At 46.1% G+C, this 19,070-nt stretch overlaps 1 protein-coding gene across 1 annotated transcript in view; it reads left to right on the forward strand.

Moving 5' to 3' along the window:
• The window catches only part of LOC112117246 (sushi, von Willebrand factor type A, EGF and pentraxin domain-containing protein 1), a 166,130-nt gene that overhangs the window by 136,040 nt on the left and 11,020 nt on the right, over nucleotides 1-19,070 (forward strand). The window contains exons 44-47 of the mRNA XM_026646539.2: nucleotides 1,946-2,119; nucleotides 3,321-3,497; nucleotides 4,089-4,259; nucleotides 13,862-13,957. Coding sequence (XP_026502324.1) covers nucleotides 1,946-2,119; nucleotides 3,321-3,497; nucleotides 4,089-4,259; nucleotides 13,862-13,957 — 618 coding nt within the window. The remainder of the gene's footprint in view (nucleotides 1-1,945; nucleotides 2,120-3,320; nucleotides 3,498-4,088; nucleotides 4,260-13,861; nucleotides 13,958-19,070) is intronic.

Consider the following 19,070-nt stretch of genomic DNA (forward strand, 5'->3'; position numbering starts at 1 on the left):
CACACACACACACACACACACACACACACACACACACACACACACACTTTTCCGCAAATTACTCAACTCAAAGAGTGCTTAAATATGTCCTGTTATTCCTGCCCCAAACCAGAATACATTATAAGCATGAATTGTTTGTGTTTATAACCAGGAGGCAGAGCTGTCAACAAAAAAGCAGAACAAGTAATTGACAAGATCCCAAATATGTATGGACATCCAGTGTTTTCCCCTCCAATGACACTGGCCAAAATCAACATACATGGGAGTAGATTAAACAAACGTACATTATAAACTTTATAATGTGCATTAAACGTTAAATATTAACTTTCCCCTTTCCGTGCTCCTCTTTTCCTCGGAAAAGCCCCTCTGTGTTTTCTGGGCTCTTTGTGTCCTTAGCGCCTTCTCATGACAGACGCTCTCTTGAGCTCAACTCCTGCCCCAACACTTCTTTTCATGCAGTTCCTGCCCCTGACACAGATACCCTTTGTCCTCTGTACTGGGCCCTAGCGCCCCTCATTTACAACCCCCTTTAGCCTCATTATTTGCTGCTGACATCCTCATTCACCCTCCCCGCCTGTGAAGTGGAAATTCTCTACATCCAGCCTCTCACACAGATTTAGGGAGGATCTGACCCCTTCACATTGGTGCGGAGCGGCACAGAGAGGCCACCTGGCGTACACAGGGCAGAGGAGATGAGAGAGGGAGGTGTCAGCAGCGCAGCCAGGCAGCAAGGGCAGCTGTGCTAACTGACCCCCTTGATGCCTTTCCACACCCAGCGGCACAATCCTCAGGAGTCAGTGCCACCAACAGGACTGCGAGTTTCACTTGGCTGCCAAGGCTGATGGTGTCCCACTCAGACAGGTGTGGAACTGCTCTCCCCAGAGCCAGGGAAACAGCAGCACCTGGAGGGTAAGCCTTCAGGGCATGCCAGTGACCCCCTTCCGTGTGAAGGGGCGGGGCCCAGAGATCACTTCACAGCCCCACTGCAGGCAGGTAATCCAGAGGCACAGGAGGTAGGACCTTTAGCTCATTGGCAGGTGGAAAAGATATTCAGATGCTGCATTAACAACCATCCATCACACAGATCTCAAGGGTAACGAGTTGCGGAGCATATTGTGATAATTTGGCCTGGGGTCTGGATGACCCACATCAGAAAGAAAAGATCACAGGCATCTAGCCAGATGCAGATGAACGAGGTGTTTCTGCCCCCACCATCTGAGAACGCAAGAACAATGCAAGACAAAGGGTGGGCATGGCCCCTCAGTAACAGAATAGATATTACTGTATCCACATCTCTAGATGCTCTCTCCTGCCTGTCAGCTGGCATCACCTCTGTCTTACGTGGTTTAAGGTCCCATCAACTTGCTCTTGTCCAAGCCGCTAGCTCATCTAGTCTCGCAGGTAGCAGGAAAACTGCACCATCTGAATCAATTGGAAGACCAAACATAGGGCTGCCTGTCATTTGAGTAGTGATGGCAGTACAGCCCAGATCATCTGACTGCTTCTCCTTCTGGCTTTGTGCAATTTGGAATACAGGAATTGTCACACCCCATCAGACCAGTGATACCTCTAGTCCAGTATCCGGTCTGATGGTGGCGAGTACCACCTGCTGCAGAGGCAGAACATTACTCTCTGGGATCTCTCTATGTGAAAAGAAAGGAACCACTGAAGCTCAATCCCCTTCAACTAACCGGTGTCCAAAGCCTCATGGCCAACCTTGTTAAACGCTCTGTGATCTTGTTAAAAACATGCCTGGATATTTGCCCTTTCTCCATCAGTAGAGCACCAACCCAACTATATTTTCTTTCCGGCGCTACTGATTTTTCTGTTAACACGTATTATGTTTTATTGTTCTCCGGTTGCTATTATAAACACTGCATCACTATATCAAAGAATAAAGTGGGGGCCCAATATAGTTTAAATGAATGACTTTACTTCCTTGCAGAGACCAGATGCGAAGCTCTGGTTTCCTTGGCGAATGGGAAGGCACTGTATGAGAATAATACAGTTGGCAGCAGAGCAGCATATTACTGTGACAGAGGATACAGCTTGGAAGGGGAGCCCATAGCAGAATGCACGGGAACTGGAAGCTGGAGTCACCCAATCCCGCTGTGCAAACGTGAGTGTTTGCTCTTTAAGGAAGATTTCTAAGCATTAAAGGACAAATTCTGCTCTTTGTTTAAACCACTGTTAATTGAGAGTAAATCCATTGGCTTCGATAGAGCTAACCCAGCTTTATACTGGTGTGACTGAGCAGAATTGGTCAAGTTCAAAATCAAATATATTTGCATATCCCAGTTTTTCCTCACTTAGTGAAGTTCTGTAACTTAAGTGAAACTTTCCTTACATAGCGAAATTTAATCTTCCGCTATTCTGCGGTGTTGGGGGACACCTGTGTGCATGGTGGAGAACTGAATAGTCCTGAGGCACATTAAATATAACATCTGCCTACAGATGTTTGTGAAATTGAGAGAGTAAACTGTTCCGCAGCAGGTGACTTTATTTGGAAAAGGGCTTTAAATGGATTGAAATCTGCCCCTCTGCCCCCCATGTAACCTTATTTGGCTGTAACTGATCTTAGATCTGTCTTGCGTTGCACTAGCTGGATCATCTCATTTTTTTAAACAAGAGACCAATGTGTCTTTAGCTTCATAGAAGCAGCATCCCCTCTGCTGTTGTACTGAATCCTTGTCACATTTGTCATACGACTCGTCCTATTGAAATCAATGGAAATGCTCCCATGAGGAAGGTCAGGAAGGTTTAGCCCAAAATTACAGTGTACAGGAACAATAGGTGACCTGTAAACTCTGTTGAATATTAATACTCTTCACTGTGTGAACCCTTAGGGACAGATTTCCTGGCACTCCGCCGCTTCTCTACATTGTTCCGGTGCCACTAAGCCGCTGTAAATCCAACTGAACCCAAAGGGTCTGCTTCTCGTTTACATGAAAACCTCTTTACTTTGCTCTAGCAGTGCAGGGGGATCTTAAAGCAATGTAAATTACATTGACATCCTCTTCAATGCCTGCTTCTACTGCCAGGGGGAAATCCTGAGCCCACTGAAGTCAAGGGGAGTTTTGCCATTGGTTTCAGCCGAACGTGGTGTAAAGTAACATTAGCGTAAATGAGAATCAGGCCTGTTATCTTTATTTCGTGACCTCAAGCCTCACAACTTTACACCTGTTTAAAGGTGAAACTGGGGAGCAATCGATCCATTCATTCATTCTGCTGGTTTTGCAATTTGATGATGAAAAGAGGGAGAGAGTTTGCAGACATGCTTTACAAATATTTTTTCTCCCTTCCCCCCCACACTTGAACAGCAAATCCTTGTCCTGTGCCTTTCATAATCCCAGAGAATGCTCGCCTGTCTGAGACAGAATTTTATGTCGGCCAGAAAGTATCGATCAAGTGCAGGGAGGGCTATGAACTTAAAGGGCACGCTGCAATGACCTGTAACCCTGACGAGACTTGGACACCAGCGAGAGCTAAATGTGAAAGTAAGTGTACAAACTGAATTCACGGCAGACGTTGTGAGAAGCTGGCTGGGAGATGCCCCGTGATCGTATACCCCTCCGGCATATTTCTCTGTTGGTGGGCAGCCCTAACAAGAAGGCCTAATGTCACTCTCTTCTACTTACAACTTTTAAGCACCAGTACGTAAGCCATTGCCCCTGGCTGGCAGTTGGAGGGGAGTGGGGGGAATGTCTTCAAAATGGCTGCCGGGCACATTATACACATTCGCTGTTTGATTTGCTCTGCACAATGTTGTGTCTGCTACAATGAAGCCCTATCTCCTGGTCGCACCCTTTCTCTGTTCCCCACCATGCCCAGTTTCCCCCTTCTCACCAGGGCTAAGTTTGGTGCTAGTGCAGAGGTCTCTTTTCATTGCTAGACACCGTGTGCATTTCTCTGCACCACGCAGAAGCCTCTCTCTGCAGAGCTTTCCTCCCCACACTCCTCTTGGCAGCGCTCAGCATCCTGCAGGCTCGCACCCTAACCAGACAGGGACATTATGTACCGTATTGTCAACGAGTTCCCAGATGCTGCAGCTCGTCAGCCCATTGTGGCTTCTTCGTATTTTTCTTTAGAGATTTCTTGTGGGCCCCCTGCTCACATTGAAAACGCCTTGGCCCGTGGTACCTTTTATCAGTATGGAGACATGATCACCTACTCGTGCTACAGCGGGTTCATGCTGGAGGGGTCCCTGAGAACTGTGTGTTTAGAAAATGGAACCTGGACAAAACCGCCTGCCTGCAAAGGTAAGAGTCTTTTTTTTAACTGTGTGCTGGTGCTTTTCCTAACCTGCTGTACAAACACACAAGGAGAAATTCCCATACGACTTCACTGTAGCCACAATTTAACCCGTTGCGCGTAAAGTACAAACTCACGCCCTTTCTGCTTTAAAATAAACAAACACCCAAACAAACAAATAAATAGACTAACTTAAACCTTCTCCCTAACCTTGGCTGCTTCTGGGGTTCCTCTTTCAAGGACTGCATATCTCATACCCCAGATCAGCGTTTCTCAGATGTGGCCACCAGGGGCTTTTCTTGCGGCCACAGCCTCCTGGGCTGTGATTGGGGGGGGAAGCAGTGGCCCCTCCGGAGATACAAATGCTGGAGGTGTAGGCAGCTGGTGAATTCCACACTTTCTCGGGGGCTGGAGCAGCAGGCTTTGGTGGCTTCAGATTCCATCCCCGCGGTAGCAGGCTCTGGCCCCAGGCTCATCACCCCCACCATCCTCTCTGGGCCCCACTGCCTCCCTCCCCATCCAGGGCTTAATTTGTCCCAGGGCTTGCCAGGGCTGAGTAAGTAAGTCTGTTGTGAAAAGTGATATTAACAAACATACAAATATCACTTTTCACAGAAGCAGACTTACTAGCTAGCAAGTTTGTTTTTAAAAAAGCAACCAAAAAAAGCAAAAGAAACAACAACAAAAAGACAAGAACATGCAAAGTACCTTATTTATGTTTCTGTTCTGTTTAGTTCCACTAAAGAATAGAGACCACTGTACACTATTTTTATTACTGAGTCTGAAAAAATCCTACATAGATAAATTACAATGATTTGGACATGTATATGTGCATATTTATTTGTTTTTCCTAAAATTAATTACGTATTTTAGGAAAAATTGTCAGCGCGGCCACCAGCAAGAGTTGGTAGCCGCACTCTGAGACCACCAAAAAATGTGTTGTGAGAACTCCTGCCCTAGATCCCCTCTCTCCAGAGAGTCATTCACACATCAGTTATAATCAGCAGGGGGAACAAGTTTCCTACCGCTATGCATCTACAGAATACACTTAATCCTTTCCCAGGCGGAACAACACGTGCTAAACAAATACTACCAGCCTGTTACATTCGGATACTTAAAGAAATTTAGCTTTTTACTGTTAAGGCAGAGCACTGCAGGAAAGGAAGGTGGCTGATACAACTGGTGCTTATTCCATCATTGTTGTTTAGCTTCTGCGTGTTGCTGAAAACAACTGTCTGCAGTAAGATGTGCAGAGATAAACTGATACAGCTGTACTGAAATAATGCACACTGAGCACGGAGGAAGCATCACAGCATCTGTGTTGGCCAGTTTAAGTACAGAACTGTAAGGACTAGAAGATTTGATTGACAAATGGGCATGTATTTGCATAGCTGCATTTGCATGCAAATATACCCTAATTGTAGCACATATGAAAGTTAGTATTTAAACACCTATGCACCCGTTTGCACAACAGTTGCAGTGATTAATCGTACATACATGGGTGCACAAACTCACATATTTTGCATGTAGACCTAGAGTCTGTGTGTGTCTGTTTCTTGCTCCCTCTCTATTTTTAAACCTGTCCCTAAATGGTGGAGAAGTGATCTTGAAGATAAAGACCGGACAGTCCATTCAGTGTCACAGAGCTATCAGTGGGAATTCTTGTCAGTAACTGTGTGTGTGTGTGTGTGTGTGTGTTAGATATATATGTGTATACAATAAAAGCATACATACATTAAGAAGTATGTCACCATTAAAAAGCTGGCTTTTACCAGAAATTATTACAAAGTGGTACGTGAGATGGCACGGTTCTTCCCTTTATTTAGAATAGGAAATAACTGCATTGTGGCTATTAGCAAATGTTGATACTTTATTGGCAATCACTGTGCTTGTGTGGGTATGTATTTATGTCTAGCACTAAGTATATATAAACTACAGGGGCAGCTTTAGCTTTTTTACCACCCCAAGCACAGCAGGCAGGCTGCCTTCGGCGGCATGCCTGCGGGAGGTCCACGTACCCGCTGCCGAATTGCCGCCGAATCCGTGGACCTCCTGCAGGCACGCTGCCGAAGGCTACCTGACTGCCGCCCTTGCAGGGACCGGCAGGGCGCCCCTCGCGGCTTGCTGCCGCCGCTGATAAACTACTACACTATGACGTAGCGGTATAGAATCATAGAAGAATAGGACTGGAAGGGACCTTGAAAGGTCATTGAGTCCAGTCCTCTGCCTTCACAGCAGGACCAAGTACTGTCCCTGACAGATTTTTGCCCCAGATCCCTAAATGGCCCCCTCAAGGATTGAACTCACAACCCTGGGTTTAGCCAGGCCAATGCTCAAACCACTGAGCTATAGGAGTTACATACTTCCCTTAGCTGAGGAAGTGCGTCCTGAGCTTTGGAGACTTCCCAGTTGAAATCCCAGACAAGCCCCCACTTGTAACGCCAACAGACAGGGGTGGCATGTTTGTAGAAATTTTGGTGGTGCCCAGAACCTGCCCAAACTTCGTCCCCCCAAACTCCGCCTCCCACCTGCCCAAGGCTCTGGGAGGGAGTTTGGGGATGGGAGGGGTGCAGAGGGATGGGGTGCAGGGGTGAGGGCTGTGGGGTGTGGCTGCAGATGAGGGGTTAGGAGTGTGGGAGGGGCTCAGGGCAAGAGTAGAGGTGTAGGGGGTGAGGGCTCTGTCTGAGGCTGGCAATGGGGGGTTTGGGGAGTGGGAGGGGCTCAGGGCAAGAGTAGGAGTGTGGGGGGTGAGGGCTTTGGCTGGGACTGGGGATGAGGTGTTTGGGGTGTGGGAGGGGCTCAGGGCTTGGGCAGAGGGTCAGGGTGCGGGGGGGATGAGGGCTCTGGCTGGGACTGGGGATAAGGTGTTTGGGGTGCTGGAGGGGCTCAGGGCTTGGGCAGAGGGTTGAGGGTGCGGTGGGGGGGTGAAAGCTCTGACTGGGGGTGTGGGCTCTGGGTTGGGGCAGGGCTGGGGATGAGTTTGCGGTGCAGGCAGGCTGCTCCGGGACAGGGACCAGAGAGGGGGACTCCCCCCAGCCCTTTCCCTGCCGGCAGCAGCAAGCTCTGGGGGAGGAGCCCCCCTTTCCTGCACCCCCCCCCCCGTCACTGCATGTGCTCCTAGGGCCCCTCTCAGGTCCAGGAATCTCCCTCGCCTTCCCCGTGGTGGGTGCCGGGGGGCGCTGCGTGCGCCTCCTCCCCTGCTGTTGCCCCTGACTGTAGCCTCACTGGGGGTGAGGGATGGGGCTGCCTCCTTGCCCAGCATGGGGCAGGCGCGGTGACTGCGGGCGGGGGGGCCCCCTGTACTGCTGGAGGGTCACATTGGAAAAGGGAAGGGTCTGAGGGGGAAGGGCAGTCTCAGAGTCAGTCTGCCCTGGCAGTGGTGATGGGGGGCACTAGGACCCTGCGGCAGCAGTTGCTGCCCGGAGGCAGCACACGGAAGAGACAGGGACACTGCTCCAGGGGGCCTGTGAAAGGCGAGGGGGGGGGGGGCGCGGGGGCAGCAAGTCGGGGCCAGGGGACACTCGGGGAAGGCGTGGGGGGGCTGCAGGTGGGGCCGGGGGGGGCGGAGGGGGACACTCGGCCCCAAGTATTGCTGGAGCTGGGCTCCTGGCTCTGAATATTGCTGGTGCCCGAGCACCACGTGGATATGGAACTCGCCGCCTATGCCAACAGACCCTGATCATCGGGGAGCAGGATTGAACCTCTGGAGCTTAGTGCATGAGCCTCTACTGCATGAGCTAAAAGCCAACTGGCTGTTAGCTTTGGCTGTAGAGCAGATTCATTTTATCTCTCTCTCTTATAAGTGGTTTCACTGCCACTAGATGGGACAGAACACCACACCCAGAAGGTGTGTGGGTTACACAAGCGCTCTTGCATCAGAGGGAAGAATGGTTTTGTTGCTAATGTACTGGTTTGGGACACCAGAGACGTGACTTCAGTTCCAGCTCTTCCTATGAGACCTTACGTAACTCAATTCCCCATCTGTAAAATCTTCCTCCCCACCCTTTTCTGTTTCGACTGCAAGCACTTTGGGGCAGGGATTCTGTACAATGCCTAACGCAATGGGGCCTCAACTTCTGCTGTGACTTCTAGTCACTAATATAATACAAAAACTATTGTCAATGATGGTGAATCTTATGAGTAAAGGCCCTTGAAAAGTCATGTTGCCCTGCTCTCCAATAATGGTTTCCCATGGTCACCCTAGATAGAGCACTTTGACAAGGTCCAAATCTAAAAGGTTTGTGACTTCTTAGCACTTCACAGATTTAAAAAGCCACTCCTGGGCTTCCATGTATATCACAATGCTGCCTTGTGATAGCAATGGAGCACCATCACAGTTGCTAGAGTGGAGGGCCCAGCAGCAAAGTGAAGATGATGGGTGACTTTTCCAAGGTGCTTTACGTGACTTAGGAGCCCAAGTCCTATTAAAAGACAGACTCTCAATTTTTTTGAGAATTTTTCCCACTCTCACTTTAACACTCATTGTGGACGTGAGGATGTAGAAGTGATCTCTGTGTGAGGTTTCTGGAATTAGTTAGACATCGACTAGCAAAGATGTTTTGGGTAAGTTTGTGGTGTTAACATTTGACTGCTGATCTGTCATAAAAGCTTTGGGTTCTAGCCCGATTATAGTGTAACGCTGCAAGTTGTTGTTAGTCTTCATTCCTCTTTAACATTTGCTATTTAAACACAGCCCTGAAGTGTGTTAAGGCTTTAGAGATGTCGGATAAGGCAGCTCCTTACCACAAAAGAGCTTACAGCCCGAGGGCCTGATTCTGCATTCTACTACCAAATGTGCAGCCTGATCCAGAGGCCCCTGCGAGTCAGCAGGACACTTTGCATTGGCTTGAATAGGCTTTGGATGAGTCTCATGGCACTTACTACCATAATTAGTCTCACTGAAGTTGCTGGGTCTATTCATAGTCATAAGCACTATGGGTAAAATTTTCAAAAAGGCCTCAGCGCCTTAGAAGTCTACAGTGCATTTTCAAAAGTGGCATTGGCCTGAGGAGCCAGAGACCTCGTCTACCCGGAAAAATTAAATCCATCTAGCTATGTCATCACTCGGGGATGTGAAAAATTTCACACCCTGTGCGATGTAGTTAGGTCAACCTAATCCCTGCTGTAGATGCAGCTAGGTCTTCTGTTGACCTAGCTACAGCCTCTCGGCGAGGTGAACCAACTACAACAACGGAAAAACCCCTTCCGTGGATGTACAAAGCATCTACCCTACTGTTCTACAGTGGCACAGCTCCACCACCATGGCTGTGTGGCGTAGACACGGCCTCGGTCTCATGAAAGCCAAAGGATGAGGAAAGGGATGTAATATAACAAAAACAGCTATTAAACAATTCCGGCAGACACGCAGTTTGTTAGTTCCATGATTCTGCTTTCTTTTTGCCTTATATTTATAAATGTTAATGGTTCTAATATAATGTAAACCATATACATTCCGACATTTAAAAAAATTAAAGCCTAGAAGTCCTGCTCCAGAAGAACATGGATCTCTATTGCTCACTGTTTAGCAATCCCCAGCCTCTTAGCTTTCCTTCCCTCCCTTCTCCAAATACCAGTGGCTTGAGGTGGCCTTGGAGATGAAGGGGTTAATATACTAACACACAAAGCGCTATCCCAGACCTGGCAACTCTAGATATTAATGCAGTATGTTAATAATTTCCCGCCTCCTTCCCCTAAAACAAGAATAAAAAGGACCAAAGATATTCATGAGAGAAAAGGCTTATGTTTCCTTGATATATGTGAAAGTGATCTTTTAGAACTGCTTTATAAACAAGGCTGAATATTTTCCTAACAAAAGGCCTACACAGTATCTAAGGCTTTGTGATCTACATCAGAAGCAACATGAAAACAACCAGCATAATGAATCACGTAGCTTTTGACACCAGTGGTTAGTTATTAATGTCCCAAGCCTGCAAGAAATGTCTAACCCAACTAAACAAAGTAATTAATGTGAATATTATAATTAAAAAATACAGACTGTGTAGTAATTGGGAGAGCACAGCTGCGCTTGTCTGAACTGTATCTAGTTAAAGATCACACTGATTCTGATCTCCGTGACATTGGTGTAGATCTGGAGTAACTCCACTGAACTCAGTGGAGTTACACCAGCATAAGCTAATTCGAGTGAGATCATATTCAAGCTCCCAGTTGGGAAACCAGCGACAGTATCCATGGAGCTCACGATCTGCCCACCACCAAACGTAGGACAAAGAGCCAGTCTGAGAGCCAAACGAAGAACCGTAGGGCACTGCACGTCGTTTTAAAGGACATAGGCTGAATTTCCTGAGCAAAAAACAGTGATATGTATCTTTTGTTTTTCTCTCCAGCATTTCCCATGTAACTAATTTGCAAGAAAAAAAATGAGAACACCAAAAATGTGTGGTTTAGAGCTTCCTTTGGCTCTAAAGCAAGGGACTTCTTTCAAAAAGGTAGTTGAGAGCTATAGTTGTAGTCTGTTCCATTCTATTCTGGGTCTTGTACCGTGCTCGTCACTGTAGTATCTCTTACTTTCTGTAGCCTAATAAAATTTTGCACTTACATATCACTTTTGATTAGCAATAGTTAAGGCTAAGGTTTTGTCACACATACTTTTAGTAAAATTCACGGACAGGGCACGGGCAACAAAGAAAAATTCACGGAAGCCCGTGACCTATCCATGACTTTTGCTAAAAATATGCATGACAAAATGGGGAGCTGTGGGGGTCCCCACACCACCCCTGGGGGCCAGGCTTGGAGTTGTGGGACACCCCAGGCGCCCGCGGCAGCTCCCGGGCACCCCAGCCGCCTGTGTCGGCTCCAAGCTCCCGGGTGCCCCGCCCAACTGTCTGTGGCAGCTCTGAGCTCCTGGACACCCTGCTGCCCATGGCTGCCTGCAGCGGCTCTGAGCTCCCGGGGCACCCAGGGCACTCCCTCCCCTGCCTGTAGTGGCTGGTAGCTCGGGGCCCCGCAGTTTTCAGCCACCACAGGTGGGCTCAAGTCACAGAGGTCTCTGGTAGTCACAGATTCCGTGACTTCTGTGACAAAATGGTAGCCCTAGCAATAGTAGTAATACTTATTGTATCAGAGGATTTCAGTGCACTTTCTAAAACTCAGGTTTTGCAATGCATTATCCCAGTTTCACAGATCATAACATTACTGGGAGTCACCAGATAGCATTGTTACAGATCATTTTACTAATTCTGCTTCACTGACTGGATACGTAGTTGTAGCATGGAGAAACGTTGTGTTTCTTTTTTAAAAGCTGTGCAGTGAATTTGGCCCCCTCTGCACAAGACTTTTGGACTGGGCTCATCCCAGGGTGCAGAGCTACTGCCAAACAGCTTGTTCCCAGCCAGCTAACAAAAACACTACGTGGTGTCAAATCTGAGGCATACAGAGGGTAAGTGGCTTGCTCAAGGTCACATGGAAAGTCTGTGGCAGAGCTGAGAAGAGAAGCCAGAAGTCCAGTTCTCCTCTTATTTACATTAGCTTTACACCAGTATAACTCCTTTGACTTCAATGGAGTTAATCCTCATTTACACTAGTGTGAGAGGAGAGGACGTTAGGTCTTCTAACATCCAGTCCCATCTCTGAAGCTCAAGACTGCCTTTCTCTTCTCTTGCCTGCTCTACTATTCAATGATCTCCACGGCCATAGGCACACGGTCTCTCATTCCCTGGAGCTATATATAACAAGTGCACATCGGAATAATACTGTCTTATTCTTCATATAGAATTTCAAAACCAGGGCTGGCCACAGGAACAAGAAAAGCAACCCTCTGAATTGCAGAGCTTACCTGGGGCAATGCATACCAAACAAGCTCTGTATTTCACAGACCAACTTTATCTCCTTTTCCAGTGGCAGAGTGGGGACACATCTCACAGCCAACTCTTACTGGTAGTTTGGGACTCCTGGTAGCATAAAGCCAGCCTTGTTTATGTCAGCCTATTTTATTTACCTACTCATACGATATACACCTGGGACATCACTCAGGCGAAGTGTGGATCACAGGCAGTTTCGAAGCTTTACACTTAAGATACAATCCTTAAAAATGTTTGCCCCAGCTTTTAAATGGCTTTTGTTTAAGCTTCCTCGTAATAGTACTATAACTTAACTAGTATTCAGAAAAACGAGGTTGCCTATTATTTCACAATAATATACACATAGTGGTGAATCACTGTGGTGTTGTTAACTTTCTTAGAACTACAGCTGTGTGAAACTTTTTATTACGAGATCCCAGACTTTGCAAAACTCTGATTCAGGTTTCTTCAGAAACGCAACAGGCAGTTCAGGCTTTGACACAAAAGCTTTACAACCTTCGGCCCAGTTTCAGGGGAATCCAAACGGGGGGCTGGAACAATTTGTGTAGTGGGGGTGCTGAGAGCCATTGAACCAAACTGTAAACCCTGCATAAAATGGAAACCACTTCAAGCCAGGAGATGCAGCAGCACCCCTAGTTCCAGCACCTGTGAATCCAAGCTATGGTTTCACATTGAAACTGTGAAACTTGCAGCAAAACCTAGTTAAACTTGGCTATTTCAGTGGTAGTTTTGGATTGGTTCAAACATGCAATTTATAAGTATTTTAATGGTTCATCATATTTAGACTACTAATGAACCAGATCTGGGGCTCTCTCAACCCTAAACCTACATTTCACTTGCCCTAATAACTGTTAAATAAGAGAGACATTTACAATTCATTGTGTGTTTATAATTGCCACTAATTAAAATGTCTTGTGATTCTTTATTTGTATTGTAGTAATACCCAGAGGCCTTGATCTAAGATTGGGGCCCCACTATGGTAGGCACTGTTCACACACATGATAAAAACAGTCTCTGCCCTGGAGAACTTACAGTCTAAGTGACTTATATTTACTTTGTTACACAGTTTTGCAAACCGCAGTGTTTGTAAATAAACAGATACATGGTACAGTGTTACCACAGATTATCACAAAGTACTCTTCAGTCTTTTGTGGTGTTAATGCAATAAATCATTGATGCTGCTATTCTGTTTTCTCTTATTTTAATGACAGAAGGTAGATTATACCTGACAGCTTTGCCTTGTTTTTATGCCAAGACTGAGGAAAGGAAACTTGATTTTATCTTTCCCCATGTCTTGGACTTAATTTTTTTTACAGGAGTGAGGGGATGGGGAACTACAGTATTTGGTTTTTGTTTTATGAAACAAGAAGGAAAATTCAGGTGAGAGACATCTTGCAAAATTGTCAAAAAAATTACCACCTTCGGCAAAAAAATTACTTGCCCGTTCTTACCATGATAATGACAGTAGAAAAAAATATTTTATTCTCCTTTCAAAAATCATATTTGACTCAAACAATTGAGCAAGTAAAATTTTGCAAGGCTGGTTGGTTGAACACCTCAGTATAAATATAATAATTTACATTAATTAATGAGCAAGTCATCCATTAGAGGGCAGTATTAAACACACACAAGCACACTACATACTCTGCAATCAAGGCAAAGCTTGTCTTTGAGTTTTGCTGAATTCATTTGTCTTAATAACAAGGACTGGGTAAGATGCAGAGCTCTGGGCAGAACACTTTCTGAATATTAACTGACCCATGTCTTGACTGGATTGTGTTATTATTTTCCAGCCATTTGTCGATTCCCGTGTCAGAACGGCGGAGTCTGTGAGCGACCAAACGCATGCTCCTGTCCAGAAGGCTGGATGGGCCGTCTCTGCGAAGAGCGTATGTACATCATCTCACAATGTAGCTTGAAGATATGCAGTAGATAAGAGATGTGGATTTACAGGATGTCACAATGGATGTGATGGGACAATTATTGACTTAAAGTTTCAAAATGGCAAAGGCCATAACCTATTCTGTTTAGCAAATTAGATATGGACTGCAACAGAGGACATAGAATAATAGAAGATTAGGGTTGGAAGAGACCTCAGGAGGTCATCTAGTCCAACCCCCTGCTCAAAGCAGGACCAACACCAACTAAATCATCCCAGCCAGGGCTTTGTCAAGCTGGGTCTTAAAAACCTCTAAGAATGGAGATTCCACCATCTCCCTAGGTAACCCATTCCAATGCTTCACCACTGTGAAATAGTGCTTCCTAATAGCCAAATGATCTTGCTAGGTCGTGTGGAATAAAAGTGTTCCAAACAGAAAACAGCATAGTGCTAATGTAGATCCGGAGGACAGATCTACACACAAATGTGCACTGGTTTAGTTGAACCAATGTAAAGCCCTATGTGCACAGTCTCTGGTTCTGGTTCCAGAAGGTCTTATTTCAGTTTAATTTAAACCTTCCTAGTAAAAGGAAATATGCCTGGTCCAAACCAAAATAAGTATGTCCACATAACCTTTTGCACCAGTTTAACTACATTGGTTTAAAATCACTCCTGACATTAAACCAGCGCAAGTCTGCATGCAAACAAGCCCTAATATACTGACAGTTACTTAGCAACCACAACTCTAACTGACTTCTTTGAAGTTGTGAGGGCCCAGCACCTGTCCAGATCAGCCCCTAAGTCATGAAAGTTCATCTTGTCATTGGAGGAAATTTTGGACCTAATTCTTCAGTATCTTGCAGCTGGTGTAGTCATATACACCTGTGAAAAATAGGTTTAAAATTCTGCCATTCTGATTTGGTTGCAGCAAAAACCCAGTTTGCTCTGATTTTAATTAGGTGTAAATGACTACACAAGGCAGTGGAGCTATGCCTCCTTTATTTATGTCTGTGGTAGGCAATGGAAAGCTGGCACTGGTTGAAAGAAAGAAGTCAATCACGTCTCCTCTCTTTGTTCAACTCCTCTTGAACAGGATATCCTGGCCACACTGCCTAGGCTAGCAAACAAATGGGATTTTCCATGCCTTCATTCTCACAAATGTTGTTATTCCCCAATCTCTCCCTTACCTAGCAAGTGCAGTGTGGCACATTCCCTTCTGTCAGAAAGATGGACAAGTGTCTCCCTTAGTCAGTCAGTCATAGAAGCTGTGCCTGGCAGAGGTGAAGTAGTTAAAAATCTGTAATGCACTCAGTTTTGTCCACATCCTGTGAGGAAAAGTTTGGCTTAGGACTTAAAAGTTGGACCTGTTTTAAGAAAAACACTTTTCGGTTCCTAGGAATTTAATTGCACATCATGCTGGAGACTAAACAGCTTGGGGCATCTGAACAGGCTTTCACCTCTTGAACTCTGGTTTGGTTCTAGTATTGGTTGGAAATAGCTGAAATCCCTGTTTGTGATTAGATGTAACCGGGAACCGCACCATTAATTGTCATGTTTGTCGGCAGTCTCAGCAGAGAGACTAAGTATCGAATGGCCATGGAGACTCTTACAAGGCCACATTACTCAGCACAGGCGCTGACTTTCCAATCCGAACCCCGGCTCTGTCCCAGGCCCTGCCCCCCACTCCACCCCCCACTCACCCATTCCCCCATCCCCACCCCACCTTGCCCCACCTCTTCCCACCCCATTTCGCCTCCCCCAGAGCCTCTTGCATGCCACAAAACAGCTGATCGCGGGAGGCACAGGGAGGGAGGGAGAGGCGCTGATCGGCAGGGCCACCGGCAGGCGGGAGAGGCTCAGCACCCACCATTTTTTCCCTGTGGGTGCTCCAGCCCCAGAGCACCAACGGATTTGGTGCCTGTGTTACTCAGCCCTCAATGAGGCATAATTCCTAGCGACTCTATGAGAGTTTTGCCCAAATACAATATTGAATAAAAGCTACATAGGGATTTTAGGACATTGCCCATAATTATTATTTATACAGGGTCATAGAGAGTGCATGGTGCTATACAGACACATAAAAGAGACAGGCCACTGCCCCAGGAGGTTTACAGGCTCATTTCAACATGACTCAGTATGGGATAGCAGTAAACCCCAGGAGTAGTGGGTGTGTTGTGGGAAGAGCTAGAGTTACAGCAGTAAAAGACTGAGATTTATGCTATGGGTTGTGCGCACATCTTTATTTACTAATATAATTACAAAACGTATCGAGTAGTTTGCATAGCTAGATGTTAGTGGTCAGGTAATACAATGATGTCCCTCTGGCACCTTCGCCACCCACAGCCCCTCCTGACTTTCTGCAGCCTGCCAAGCCCTGTGCCTATGGGAGCTGGTGCTGGATTTCCCCTCTAGGTACAAAGGATCATTTTGTGAGTAAGGGGCTGGACTGGGGCTGGGTTCGAATCTGGGATCTGCCACACACGCCCTGTGTGACCTAGGGAAAGTCGTTTAGGCCCACATCCACAAAAGTATTTAGGCTCCTAACTTCCATTAAAATCAGTAGAAGTTGGAAGCCTAATACCTTTGTGAATCTGGGCCTTAGTCTCTCTGTGCCTCAGTACCCCATCTGTAAAATGGGGATAATAGCACGGCTCGACCTCACAGGGGTGTTGTGAGGATAAACACATTAATGTGGGTAATACTGCACTTCTGGAGCCCATGAATATAGAGATATCTGGATAGATAGGCAAATATTTCCTTCTATAGTTAGTACTCAGAGATGAACCTGAACCAGGAAAAATGTCCTCAGACATCAGGGTTTTGAAATCCCAATCTGAGTCATGCTGCTTGGGACCATCTCTAGTTATTATTGTCACTGTACTTAGGAGTGTTGCATGTAAGTAGAGACCCATGGAAAAGAATGGCAGATCCCTTTACAGTTAACAAAGCTGAATTTGATTAAAGTATTAATATTGTTTGTCGTGGCCAGTACATCATGTTTAAAAACAATCTATTAAATCCACTTACTTCCTGCAGCTGCTGCTGCTAAGTCTGGGCCTGGGCTGTGCCACACCGAATTGGCTCCATGAAAGTGAGGAGAAGAAATTTGGCAAACAAATGGTTTGGCCTTCGGTGTTACAAACTCCAGCTGAATAGTGCCTTTACATAGTCTCTCTTTTGCAATCTCTGTCCCCCTTCCTTCACACACACACTTCCCCTACTCCAGAGGTTCAGGGTGAGGTGAGCGTGCCCAGCACCTTGCAACATCGATGAAACGTCATAACTGATTTCCTTACCTTCCTGGTAACAACAACGCTTAGCCTTGTCCTCAGCTTTGGAAGACTAATGTGAGGCTCCTGGTCATTTTGATCTGCCATCCCAATTCATAGCCAGTCTCCCTGTATACACAACGGAACGGACAGCTGACTAGTTACATTAGAGTTCCCACACATACATGCGCTCTCTCTCTTGTTTATGCAAAAACGGTAACTGAATGGAGAGTCACATACAATGGGTTTTAAACCATCCTACTTCATTTTGTGGCATTGTTTCCCATATAAAGAGAGTCAATCATTAATACATAAGGACCTAATCTTGATTGGTGCTGAGTACCTGCACCTCCCCTCCACTTCAGCAGCAGATGCCAGTGTTGAGCAACCTCTCACAGTCAGGCTTCAGCTGAGGTTACAAAACTCTGACAGGATTCAGTCACCTAATATTTCATGGTGCATTTGACTCAAGGGGCGGGGCTGGGGGGGTGGGGAAGCTTATAGCGTGACTGGCTCTGCCTCCTGAGACTAGCTCTGCTGCCCTGAGAAATGTGGAGGGACCCTAATTTAACAGTATAAACAAAAGAGTAATCCAATGGCAGCATGGAAGTCCCATTCCTTCTCGTGCCTATTTTTGGCTTTGCCTCTGCTGTGCCGTAAAGGACATGGGATCAGACTTCTCAGTCCCCAGATAGGGCACGTGGCTCCCTCTTCAGGGATGAAAGAAACCCAGTTGAGAATGCCACCGAAGCTGAAGAATAACTGAATTTGACCTATTCATTTCAATGTGTTCTGATGAAGTGCCCACCACAGAGTTTCACTGGGGTTGTCGTCTGAACCAACTGAGAAGCCTTTACAGCAGCCAAGCCCACTGGGTTTCACCCAGTTCTTCTTCTCTTGTGGCATCTCCATTAGTGAAGGTTTGCAAGCATGGTAGTCCATTCTCCACAATCTTCTGCTAATCTCTTTGTGGATCACTAGTCCTTTTAATCCCCATCGTCCATCCAAGATCTTTTGCTGCCTCGTGTCCTTCTGCCATCAGCTTTCCCCTCCAGTGCCCATAAACATGCATCGCCTGTGAACCTCTTAAAATGTGCCTTAAATCTTTCTTTTCATAAAATCTCTGACCAGCGTTTGCTGAGTTCCAATCTTCACCCAGTTAGGACACAGAAATTCCCATTGTCAGGGACATTTTGCAGAGCTCTCCTACTCACGGGGTCTGCAGAGCAGGACTTTATTTTGGGGCCTGATTATGGTCTTTATCCCTCTTGGTGAGCACTCGCGTGAGGATTGTAATGGGATTACTCATGTGAGTAAGTGCTTGGTGGTGTGAGTGAAAAGTTAGCACAACAGCGGCAGACTTGCTTACAGTAGTGGTGCAGGGAATCCAGTCCGGTTTTTAATGCACACTCCAAGGATTCAGACTATTTGTCATCAAAATACATCTCGCTGCTGTGTCTTATTTGGACAACCGCAACAAACATTTTAAACAGGTTTTGCCTAAAAGTCATCATCCTGAATTGCTTCTGCTAACATTCATATTGCTCTTGTGATATTAGCAAGCAAACTGAGATTTAAACCACACAGACAGCTCTCAGAGCATACTCCCCTTGAACCAAATGGGCGGTTTCAGGTTACTTTGTTGTTTTATGGTTTGGAGTTTGTATTGTGGATATTTTATTAATATGTATGTAGTTACAAGTACATATTATTTTCCACAATTTCCCTTGCATATGGAGGTAGATATATGTATATAGATATAATATCAGACAGTATCTTTCTATCAACCTACCTATCAAAATATAATGGATAGATGATCAATGATAGATCGATCGTCTATTTCTTATCACTGTG

The sequence above is a fragment of the Terrapene carolina genome, unplaced genomic scaffold, assembly GCF_002925995.2.
Source record: "Terrapene carolina triunguis isolate 2854851 unplaced genomic scaffold, T_m_triunguis-2.0 Scaffold35098, whole genome shotgun sequence".
Taxonomy (NCBI): domain Eukaryota; kingdom Metazoa; phylum Chordata; order Testudines; family Emydidae; genus Terrapene; species Terrapene triunguis.